General features: G+C 46.7%; 1 protein-coding gene across 1 annotated transcript in view; it reads left to right on the top strand.

The window, feature by feature from the left end:
* The window catches only part of LOC140482764 (hematopoietically-expressed homeobox protein hhex-like), a 77,556-nt gene extending 69,886 nt beyond the window's left edge, over nt 1–7,670 (top strand). The window contains exon 4 of the mRNA XM_072580359.1: nt 4,919–7,670. Within this exon, the coding sequence (XP_072436460.1) occupies nt 4,919–5,182 (264 nt within the window). The 3' untranslated portion in view covers nt 5,183–7,670. The remainder of the gene's footprint in view (nt 1–4,918) is intronic.
* The last annotated feature ends 5,116 nt before the right edge of the window (nt 7,671–12,786 follow it).

The following is a 12,786-nucleotide window of genomic DNA, read 5'->3' as shown; positions in this document are numbered from 1 at the left end:
GTTTCTGACTGTCTACTCTATCTATTCCTCTGATCATCTTATAAACCTCTATCAAATCACCCCTCATCCTTCGCCGTTCCAACGAGAAAAGGCCGAGAACTCTCAACCTATCCTCGTACGACCTACTCTCCATTCCAGGCAACATCCTGGTAAATCTTCTCTGCACCCTCTCCAAAGCTTCCACATCTTTCCTAAAGTGAGGCGACCAGAACTGCACACAGTACTCCAACTGTGGCCTAACCAAAGTCCTGTACAGCTGCAACATCACCTCACGACTCTTGAATTCAATCCCTCTGCTAATGAACGATAATACTCCATAGGCCTTCTTACAAACTCTATCCACCTGAGTGGCAACCTTCAAAGATCTATGTACATAGACCCCAAGATCCCTCTGTTCATTGGCCCAATTGATCAAGATCCCTTCATATTCTTAGAAAATCTTCATTGCTGTCGACTAGAAGACCAGTTTTACTCAGTACCAGCTATGTTTCCTCTATTCTCATCCAAATCATTTAAATAAATGACAAACCACAGTGGACCCAGCACTGAACTCTGCAGCACACCGCTAGTCACAGGCCTCCAGTCCCAAAAACAACCTTCCACCGCCACCCTATCTCCTACCGTCAAGCCAATTTTGTAGCCAATTGGCTAGCTCTCCCCGAATCCCATATGATCTAACTTTACTAATCAGTCTACCATGTGGAGTCTTGTCAAACAGTTTGATGGTATGAGACAGGAAGTTTCAAAGGTTGGTTGGGGTAGATTGGTGGTATGTGGAATGAGCTGCCAGAGGACGTAGATGGGAAAGGGATGACTTGCAAGTGGAAACAGTTCAAAAGTGAGAGAAAGAGAATTTAGAAGCTGTATGTTCCTGTTGGAGTGAAGGATAAAGTTGGTAGGAAAAGGAAACAATGATTGGATAGAGATATTGAGGCTCTGGTCAAGAATCAGAAGGAGGGATATGTTAGCTATAGACAACTGGGATTAAATGAATCTCTTGCAGAGTACGAGGGAGTGGGCACATTCTTAAAAGGGAAATCAGGAGGGGAAAAAAGATGATATGAGATAGTCTTAGCAGGTCAGATTAAAGTTAATCCAAAGAGATTCTATAAGCAACCAGGGACAGAATAGGACCATTAAAAATCAATGAGGTCATCCATGTGTAGAACCACAGGAGATGGGAGAGATACTAAATGAATATTTTGTGTCAATATTTATTGTGGACAAAGGCATAGAAGATAGGGAACTCGGGGAAATAAATATTGATGTTTAGTGGAGAGGTAGGCATCTTGGGAGAGAAGGAGAGGGGTTTGGGAGAGAGTAGGGGAGTGTGGTATTGGAGGTATTGTGACAGAGGGCATGGGGAGGGAGAAGGGGAGCAAGGTGAGGAAGTGAGGAGGAGAAAACAGGGATATAGGACAGGGAAAGTGAGGGTGGGAGGTAGCGGGAGGGAGGGTGGGAGAGGTGAGGGTGGGCGGAAGCTGGGGATAAAAAGAGAGAGTGGAAGGAATTGGGAATAGAAGGGAGCAGGGGTATGAATGGGGGTTGAGGAAGGGACAGATAAGAGGGCGCTGAGGGAGGAAATGGACAGCAGACAGGTGATGTCTTCATGGCCAGGGACTTGGTTTGTGTACTGCCCACAATTCAATCAGGTTTTCTGAGAGGGGGAGAGTAAGCAAGAAGCAGAAGACTGTTGGGATACTCCTTAGTCCAATTAGGACACAGTGTCAAAGGGAGCCCCAGGATTTGTGTGAGGCATTGAGGAACAATTCCTGGCAAGACGTAAGTCTGAAAAATAAATGTAAAACTTAACACCTGGGCAGACCTTATCTGTCCTGCCAATCACACAAGTATTACAGTGCAGAAGGAAGCTATTCAGCCCATCGCTCCTGAACTGGTTCTAGAAAGGAGCATCATATCCTGGTGCCAATCTTCAGCTTTGTCCTCCAACTGTTAGATGTATCTGGGAATTTGCTCCATGTGACTTGGGACGGAATTCTGATGTGAGGGTTGTCTTATGGGGAAAACTTGGACAAACTGGGCTTGTTGCCACTGGAGTTTAGAAAAGTCAGGGGTGATTTGATTGAAGTGTGTAAGATCCTGAACGGTCTTGACAAATGGGTTGTGGAAAAGATATTTTCTTGTGTGGGTCAGCCCGGAACTAGGGGGCACTGTTTTAACCTTAGGTGCTGCCGAGTCAGGGCAGAGATGAGGAGAATACTTTTTCTCTCAGAGGGTTGAGCAACTTTGAAATTCTCTGCCTGAGAAAGCAGTAGAAACAGAGGTCATTGAAAACCTTCGGACAGAAGTGGGTGAATTCTCATTAGCCCAAGAATCAAAGGTTGTCAGGGATAAATGAGAGCGTAGAATTTAAAATACAAACACATCAGTCATAATCTCATCGAAGGGGAGAGCAGGCTTGAGGGAACAAATTGCCAACTGATTTTGGGATGTGGGAATTGCTAGCTGTTTCCACATTTATTGCCCGTCCCTAGTTGCCCCTTGAGAAGGTGGGGGTGAGCTGCCTTCTTGAACCGCTGCAGTCCATGTGCTGTGGGTTGACCCGCAATGCCCTTAGGGAGGGAATTCCAGGATTTTGACCCAGTGACAGTGAAGGAACGGCGATATATTTCCAAGTCGTAATTCATATTCCTAATTTGTATGTTCATATGTTTCATAGGCTGACAAGATCCCAAAGCTCTTTACAATTACTGAAGTGTTATTGCAGTGTAGGGAACTCAGCAGTCAATCAACAAGTTCCCTCGAGCTCCCTTGAAGATCAATGTGATAATAACCAGATCATCTGTTTTGGATGATGTTGGTTCAGGGACAGGATACTGGCGAGACCTTCCCTCCTCTTCAAGAGGATGGCATAGCTTCTCTTTGTACGCCTGGGCGGCACGGTGGTGCAGTGGTTAGCACTGCTGCCTCACAGCGTCAGGGACCTGGGTTCAATTCCTCCCTCAGGCAACTGTCTGTGTGGAGTTTGCACATTCTCCTCGTGGCTGCGTGGGTTTCCTCCGGGTGCTCTGGTTTCCTCCCACAGTCCAAAGATGTGCAGGTCAGGTGAATTGGCCAGGCTAAAATTGCCTTTAGTTTAGGTGCATTTGTTAGGGGTGAATGTAGGGGAATGGGTGGGTTGCTCTTCAAAGGGTCGGTGTGGACTTGTTGGGCCGAAGGGCCTGTTTCCGCACTATAGGGAATCTAATCTAATCTTAAAATAAAGATGAATAGCATTATACGGGGTACAGGTAGGGTAGATAGAAAATCTTGTTCTCTTGATGTAGGTATCGTAGATTGAAGGTAAGGGGCAGAAGGTGTCGAGGAGATGTCAGGAAAACCTGTCCCACCCAGAGGGTAGTGGAATCTGGAACTCACCTTCTGTGAGGGTGGGAGAAGCAGAAACCCTCATCACATCAAAGAACCTGGGGCAGCCCAGTGACCCAATGGTTAGCACTGCTGCCTCACAGTGCCAAGGACCCAGGTTCAATTCCAGCCTCAACTGCGTACACTTTGCATGTTCTTCCCCAGTCTGCAGGGGTTTCCTCCAGGTGCTGCGGTTTCCTTCCACAGTCCAAAGATGTGCAGGTTAGGTTGACTGGCGATAGGAAATTGCCCATAATGTCCAGGGATGTGTTGGCTAGGTGGGTTAGCCATTGCAAATGCAGGGATAGGATGGGTAGGAGTGCACTTCAGAGGGTTGGTGTGGACTCAATGAGCTTCCACACTATCGGGATTCTACGATGTATTTTGATGTGCACTTGTGATTCCAATGCTATAGCCAAGTGCTGGAAAAGGGGAAGTGGTTTTACACTGCCATGACAGTGATGGGCTGAAGGGCCTTTCTTCTGTGCTATAGATCTCTCTGACTCTGTTTTAATTCTCATCCCAAAAAAATGACATCACCATCAGCACACCCTCAGTACCACACTGGGAATATCGGGGAAGGTTAAATTCTCAAGTGAGGCTTGAAGCTAAAACAAGCTGACGATGAGCTGAGAGTCCTGATGATCGCGCCATTGCTACAATTAGCCCATTGTTGCTCTGTCATAGATGGACCTTGGTCTTTTCTCACCTTGTGATTCTACAGTGTCTCTTTTTTTATCTACCCAAAGACCAGTCATCGAAACAGAGTGGTGACAGCACAAGAGGCGGCCGTTTGGCCCATTCCACCTGGGCTGGCCCTCTGGAAAAGCGGCCCTCCTACATTCCCCCTATAGACCTACAAATGTTTCCATTTCAGATAATTATCAAATTTTCTTTTGAAAACATGGATTGACTGTATCTCCAGTGCACTCTCGGGCACAGCATTCCAGAATATAATCAGGGACTGCGTGAAAATCATTTTTCCCCATATTAACTCTTTTTCCAATTATTTTCCAAAATCAGGGTCCTCTAGTTATCATAGTCATACAGCTCAGAAACAGCCTCTTCTGTCCAACCCGTCCACACCAACCATAACTCCAAACTAAACTAGTCCCACCTGCCTGCGCTTGGCCCACATCCTACCAAACATTCCTTGTTCACGTGGTTATCCAAATGTCGTTAAAGTTTTGTAATTGTACCTGTATCCACCACTTCCTCTGGAAGTTCATTCCACACACAAACCACTCTCTGTGTAAAAAAAAACTTGCCCCTCATGTCTTTTTTAAAATCTTTCTCATCTCACTTACAAAATACAACCCCGAGTCTCAAAATACACCCAATTCTTGAACCGTCCATTGACAGTTTCCCCATCTCCCAGACTCCCCTGGATTTTGAACACCTTGAAGGAATTTGCTTTCTTTGCCAATTAAATATGTCCGACATATTGGAAGTTCCTCAACTCAGGACCCATTCTCACATCTCCTTTCTGCACCATCTCCAGTGCCTTTGTGTCCTTCGGTGGCTTGTTGTCTAATTTCTCCCTATCCCGCAGGATTTGACCGAGGATGAAAAACCCAACTGGTTCAAAGCTGAGGAAGGGGCGCTTATTGACCCCAGCACTGAGGCAGGGAGACAACAGCAGACAGAAATGGTTGGCACACACCAGGAGTTCTCGGCTGACTCCTCCTGGAGTCCGAAGGGATCAGATTCACGGAGCGCCAAGCAGGACAGTGATGTGGAAGTGGACGTTAATTGTGACAAAGTTGAAGATTTCAACAGTCCGTCACACACAGAGGAAACAGTGCCCACGAAATAAGTGACCACCCAGTGGAAAGCACAATGGACTCTAAGTGCACTTTGCGTCTCCCCTACATTCCTTAGCACTGTGAATCGGGTCAGAATTCGAGAAAAAGTTACTGTTAAATCTTGGATCAGTTGCTTGCCATGATGGTGGGGTAATTCAAGAGAGTTTCTTGGGTTTCAAGAAGCAAATGCCACCACAGCGATAATCACCTGCCGCTTTCGATCTGACCTTGTCAATGGGTCAGAGATGAAGGGGAAGTGGTAAGGATACTAATCTCAACAGCAGGAATAATGTCTCCCCTTCCTGAAAATCAAGCAATGAATTTGGTCAGCCTCACCTTCTGTATCAGAGACCAACAGTCCCACTGTACAGCCTACACCTAATTTAGACTCAGACATAACTCAGTGCTTTTGGACTGCACTTCTCCTGATTGTGTATTTGATGGGGACAGTGTAGAGAGAGCTTTCCTCTGATTCTAACCCCATGCTGTCCCTGTCCTGGGAGGGTTTGATGGGGACAGCGTAGAGGAGGCTTTACTCTGTATCTAACCCCATGCTGTCCTGTCCTGGGAGTGTTCGATGGGGGACACTGTAGAGGTAGCTTTACCCTGTATCTAACTCCATGCTGTCCCTGTCCTTGAAGTGTTAGATGGGGACAGTGTAGAGGAAGCTTTACTCTGTATCTAACCCCATGCTATCCCTGTTCTGGGAATGTTTCATGGGGACAATTTAGAGGGAGCTTTACTCTGTATCTAACACCGTGCTGTCCCTGTCCTGGGAGTGTTTGATGGGGACAGTGTAGAGTGAGCTTTACCCTGTATCTAACTCTGTGCTGTCCCTGTCCTGGGAGTGTTTGATGGGGACGGTGTAGAGGGTGCTTTACTCTGTATCTAACCCCATGCTGTTCCTGTCCTGGGAATGTTTGATGGGGGACACTGTAGAGGGAGCTTTAACCTGTATCTAACCCCATGCTGTTCCTGTCCTGGAAGTGTTAGATGGAGACAGTGTACAGGAAGCTTTACTCTGTATCTAACCCCATGCTGTCCCTGTCCTGGGAATGTTTCATGGGGACAATTTAGAGGGAGCTTTACTCTGTATCTAACCCTGCGCTGTCCCTGTCCTGGGAGTGTTTGATGGGGGACACTGTAGAGGGAGCTTTAACCTGTATCTAACCCCGTGCTGTTCCTGTCCTGGAAGTGTTAGATGGGGACAGTGTACAGGAAGCTTTACTCTGTATCTAACCCCATGCTGTCCCTGTCCTGGGAGGGTTTGAGGGGGACAGTGTAGAGATAGCTTTCCTCTGATTCTAACCCCGTGCTGTCCCTGTACTGGGAGTGTTTGATGGGGACAGCGTAGAGGAAGCTTTACCCTGTATCTAACCCCATGCTGTCCCTGTCCTGGGAGGGTTTGATAGGGACAAACAATTGCATAAACTGTTGTAATAAAATCTGCTTGATGCCTCCAGATGGAGTGAAAGTGGCTATGAAAACTCTCAGGTTGCTGTCGATAACACAGCTCGCTTGCCAATGTCCTTCAGGTAAAAATGAACTTGCTGACTGAGGTATAACCTGAGTCCTACATTGGTGTGGTTAACTTCTCGCTGCCCTCAGAATTGGCCTTGCTATTTTTGTTCAGACACATCAAACCGCTGTAAAGATTAACGAGAGCATGTTGGTTGCAATAGTTAAAGGAGGCTGCCCACATTTACCTCAGGGCACCTGGAAGATTATAGAATCCCTCCAGTGTCGAATCAGGCCATTCAGCCCGTCGACTCCACACCAAACAGCATCCCGGTCATACACACACCCCTACCCTAGCCCTTCATTTCCCATGGCTAACACACCTAGCCTGCACACTATGGACAATTTAGCATCGCCAGTCCACCAAAACGGCACATCTGTGGATAGCGGGAGGAAACTGGAGCACCCGGAGGAAACTCACACAGACACAGGGAGAATGTGTTAATACAAGGCCATTGCCTCCCCCCTCCCATGCACATTTGTGTCTCATAGCAGCATGCCTTTACTGACTGCCAGTCACTGTCCAATCCCCTACCCTGATCCTCTACACAGTATTTTACTCACACTGCACCTTCTCAGTCTGTTGGTCCGTGCACCATTTCCATGGAAGAGGATATCCAAGAGACAACATACCCTTGGACCCTGAGGTTTAGGACAGCGAATGTCTTTCGTATTGACTCACTCTGTGCCAACCCAAACCTGCCCACACTTCCGGGAAACCCCCTGATCATTAAAATATTGTAAATACTCTGACTTTCAGTTATCCTTTTCTATGTTCAGTGGATCTCACACCCGTCAGTGTTTCAGATTTCCATAAGGATGAAGATTACTCCCCGAAGGCTTTGGTCAATGGCATTGAAACAAATCAGGGAGAATTCCAGTGGAAACTATCAAAGATCCAATATGCTGTATTTCCAAATGATATTTGTATTTTCTAACTTGTTTTGTATATTTTGAAGAAATAAATGTATGATCCACAGATACCTTTGCTATTATTCTCAGTTTCCTTCATCTTTTTCGCTGTCTCCCCTAATACAAATGACTATTGTCACACTGAGCAGCTCATTCAACCAGGAATACCATCACAGTCAAACCCAACTTTTAATATAATGGTCACACCTCCAAACACACATATCCACAATCACACTCTCACACATACTCCCAAACACACATTCAATCGCAGACACACACACACGCACGCACTCACAGATACATGCACATACATACACACACGCACACATATGCACACACTCACAGATACACACACACATACACACGCATGCACTCACAGACACACACACGCACTCTCACAAACGCACACACATACACACGCACGTACTCACAGACACACACACACACACACACACAAACTCGCTCACAGACACATGCACGCATGCACAGACACGCACACACACACATGCACTTGCAGACACACACGCATACACAGATACATGCACATTACACACACACGGACACATATGCACACACTCACAGATATACACACACATCCACACACATGCACTCACAGACACACACACACCTATGCACACACGCACTCTCACAGACGCACACACATACGCACTCACAGACACACACACACACAAACTCACACATATGCACTCATTCACAGACACTCACAGACGCACACATACACGCACTCACACAGACACACACACACACAAACTCACACATATGCACTCATTCACAGACACTCACAGACGCACACATACACGTACTCACACAGACACACACACACGCATGCACATGTGGGCGGCACGGTGGCACAGTGGTTAGCACTGCTGCCTCACAGCGCCAGAGACCCGGGTTCAGTTCCCGCTTCAGGCGACTGACTGTGTGGAGTTTGCACGTTCTCCCCGTGTCTGCGTGGGTTTCCTCCGGGTGCTCCGGTTTCCTCTCACAGTCCAAAAGATGTGCAGGTCAGGTGAATTGGCCATGCTAAGTTGCCCGTAGTGTTAGGTAAGTGGTAGATGTAGATCCAGATCCAGATCCAGATGTAGATGTAGGGGTATGGGTGGGTTACGCTTTGGCGGGGCGTTGTGGACTTGTTGGGCCGAAGGGCCTGTTTCCACACTGTAAGTTATCTAATCTAATCACAGGCACATACACATATGCACACACAGATGGACACGCAGTCAAACACACACATTTACACAAACACATACAAATGCACACACACTCGCACAGACACACACACAGGTGTACACACATGCAGTTACACACATACACTTCACTCTTACTGCTCGTGAAACATGGGTTCAAGATAATTGCTTTCACCTACTTATATTGATCTGTAAACCTTTTCTATTTAGCAAATATTGAATGCCAAAGAGAAATGTAAGTGCCAGAACTAGGGTCTACAATGCAAGCTAATCACCAAAAATATCACCAGGGAATTGAAGAGAGACCCCTTCATCCAGGGAATGGTGAGAATGTGAAACCGACTGGCACAAACAGCTGAAGTGAATAACACGGATATATTTCAGAGGAAGCAAGATAAACACAGTGGAGGAATGGATGGAAGGAAATACTGATAGGTTGAGATGAAGCAGGATGGGAGGATACTTACACAGAGCTTAAATATCAGCAGCAGCTTGCTCGGTTGAATGGCTTGTTTCCATGATCAAAATACTTAGTAACCACGAATACATGAGCATGTAAATGTGAGTATGTGTGGGACAAAGTTCTTTATTTCTTTTCTTTCATGGGATGTGGGAATCACAGGCAAGGCCATGATTTATTGTCCATCCCCAACTACCCTTGAACTGAGTAGCTTGTTACCCTTGAGAATGCAGTTAAGAGTCAGCCAACAGGTTTTTACAAAAACCAATGATCATTCTGGTCTCCCTGCTATAGGAAGGATGTTGTGAAACCTGAAAGGGTTCAGAAAAGATTGACAAGGATGTTGCCTGGATTGGAGGATTTGAGCTACAGGGAGAGGCTGAACAGGCTGGGGCTGTTTTCCCTGGAGCATCGGAGGCTGACGAGTGACCTTATAGAGGTTTATAAAATCATGAGGGGCATGGATAGGGTAAATAGACAAGATCTTTTCCCTGGGGTGGGTGAGTCCAAAATTAAGGGGCACAGGTTGAAGGTGAGAGGGGAAAGATTTAAAATGGACCTAAAGGGCAACTTTTTCACGCAGTCTGTGACCGAATGCTTTTGGAATGAGCTGCCAGAAGAAGTGGTGAAGGCTGGTACAATTACAACATTTATAAGGTATCTGGTTGGGTAAATGAATAGGAAGGATTTAGAGGGATATGGGTCAAATGCTGGTAAATGAGACTAGGTTAATGTAGTCAGTCTGGACATGTTGGACTGAAGGGTCTGTTTCCATGCTGTACATCTCTATGATGTGTACTGCCAAAAATACAACACTACCTCCACTAGTCCCACTAATCTGAACCCTTGAATATTTTTATACATTAAGTGCTCATCCAAGTACCAAGGTTTCCTGCCTCAGATTCCCTCCCAGGAGGTGCATTCTAGACCCCTATCACCCTCTGGTGAAAAAAAACTTTTCCTCAAATCCCCCCCTAAACCTCCTGCCTTTCACTTTAAAATTATGCCCATTCATACTGACTTTTCAACTAAGGGGAATAGCTGCTTTCTATTCACTGTGTCCATGTGCCTCACAATCTTATACACCCCTGTCAGTCCACCCTCGACCTTCACTGCTCCAAAGAAAAAAAAAGCCCAAACCTATCCAGAAACAAAAACAGAAATTGCTGGAAAAATCCAGCAGGTCTGGCAACATCTGTGAAGAGAAATCAGAGTTAATGTTTCGAGTCCCGTGACCCTTCCTCAGAATTTAGCCAGCCTCACTTCATCACTAAACCGCCCCATCTCAGACCACATTCTGGTGAGTCTCCTCATACACCCCCCCCTCCAGTGCAATCACATCCTTCCTACAGTGCGGTGATCAGAACTGCACACAGCATTCCAACTATGACCAAAATCCTGTACAGCTCCAACATAACCTCCCCGCTCTCCCAAAGTGCATCACCTCATATTTATCAAGGTTAAGTTCCATCTGCCACTGATCTGCCTATCTGATCAACCCTCCTGTACCTTAACACCTTCCTCCTCACTGTCACCTGGCTAATCTTTGTGTCATCTGTAAACTTGCTTATCATCTCCCCTCATATCCTCAGGCCTATCATTCCTGAAGATCACAATAAATAAGGGAGCCAGCACTGACCCCTGTGGTACACCACTCAACACCGGGTTCCAGGCACACAAACAGCCTTCCACCACCACTCTCTGTCTCCCGGCACTAAGCCAATTTTGGATCCACCTTGCCACATCACCCTGAATCCCATGTTCTTTTACTTTCAAAGACCTTGCTGAAATCCATATAAACTCCACCGACTGCCCGACCAACATCCAAATACTTGGTCACCTCCTCAAAAAATTCCACCGGATTTGTTAGGCATCTCTCTGCCAAAGCCATGCTGACTATTCCTGATCAAACCTTTAAATGGAGATTAATGCTCCCTTTCACTATTTTCCCTAATATCTTCCCTCCCACTGATTTGACACTCACTAGTCTGTAGTTCCCTCATCTATCTCTCTCATCATTTAGGTAAAGTGGAACCACATGAGCTGTCCTCCAGTCCTCTAGCACCTCCCTGTGGCCAGGGAGGAATTAGAAAGTTGGGTCAGAGCCCCTGTAATTTCCTCCCTCTTGGCCCTAGTATGCAACTCATCCCCGGCCTGGGCATTTTGCCCATTTATAAATCTGACAAAACCTCCAACACCTCCTTGCATCTCATATCAATCTGCTCATGAACTTCGCAGTCCAATCCCTCGAATTCTGTACTTGCAGAATTCTCCCAAGTAAAGACAGGTCTTAAATATTTATGTATCACTCTAACAATGTCCTCTGCTTTCACATACAGGTTGCCCCCTTAGTCCCTAATGGGCCCTACTTTTTCCCTGGTTATTCCCTTCCTTGTGATATACTTAGAGAATATCTTGAGATTCTCTCTAACCTAGTCTGCCAGCATGTTCTCATGCCCCTTCTTTGCACTCGCCCTCTGCAGTCCACCACAGCCTCTGTTATTTTGCTGTATTTCTAATCGTCATGTGTCTCTCTTTCCCTTTTTATCCAGTTCTGTAGGCACAGAGTACAGAATACAATCAGGAGCTCTGCAGGCCATCCCACCATTTCATACCTTCACCACTTCTTTCTGTACACCTCTACCAGTCCAATTGTTCACTCCTTCCTTTTTCAGGCAGCCTAGTACCAGCTGGGATTTAGCTGGCACATAATCTTACCTGTAAAATCCCACAATTGTCAATTGAAGTCCTCAAACTAAAAGGCCACAATCCGACATAAAAGAACGCTGCACTGTCGGTGGGTCAATGTGAGGGAGTGCTGCAGTATCGAAAGGTTAGTACTGAGGGAGTGCTGCAATGTCAGCAGGTCAGCACTGAGGGAGTACTGCACTGTCAGAGGGTCATTACTGAGGGAGTGCGGCACTGTCAGAGGGTCAGTACTGAGGGAGTGCGGCACTGTCAGAGGGTCATTACTGAGGGAGTGCGGCACTGTCAGAGGGTCAGTACTGAGGGAGTGCGGCACTGTCAAACGGTCATTACTGAGGTAGTGTGCACTGTCAGAGGGTCAGTACTGAGGGAGTGCTGCACTGTCAGAGGGTCAGTACTGAGGGAGTGCTGCACTGTCAGAGGGTCATTACTGAGGGAGTGTACACTGTCAGAGGGTTAGTACTGAGGGAGTGTGCACTGTTAGAGGGTCAGTACTGAGGGAATGCCACACTGTCAGAGGGTCAGTGCTGATGGAGTGCTGCACTGTCAGAGGGTCAGTACTGAGGGAATGCCATACTGTTAGAGGGTCATTACTGAGGGAGTGTGCACTGTTAGAGAGTCAGTTCTGAGGGAATGCCACACTATCAGAGGGTCAGTACTGAGGGACTGTGCACTATTGGAGGGTTAGTTACTGAGGGAATGTAGGAAAGTCAGAGAGACAAGTCCTCCTAGAATCCCTACAATGAGGAACCAGGTCAGCCAGCCCATTGAGTTCACACCAGCCCTCTGAAGAGCAGTGTCCCTTTGGTAT

Source organism: Chiloscyllium punctatum, chromosome 1, assembly GCF_047496795.1.
Source record: "Chiloscyllium punctatum isolate Juve2018m chromosome 1, sChiPun1.3, whole genome shotgun sequence".
NCBI lineage: Eukaryota > Metazoa > Chordata > Chondrichthyes > Orectolobiformes > Hemiscylliidae > Chiloscyllium > Chiloscyllium punctatum.
The sequence above is the reverse complement of the archived record's forward strand: the minus strand, read 5'-3'. Positions and strand labels throughout refer to the sequence as shown.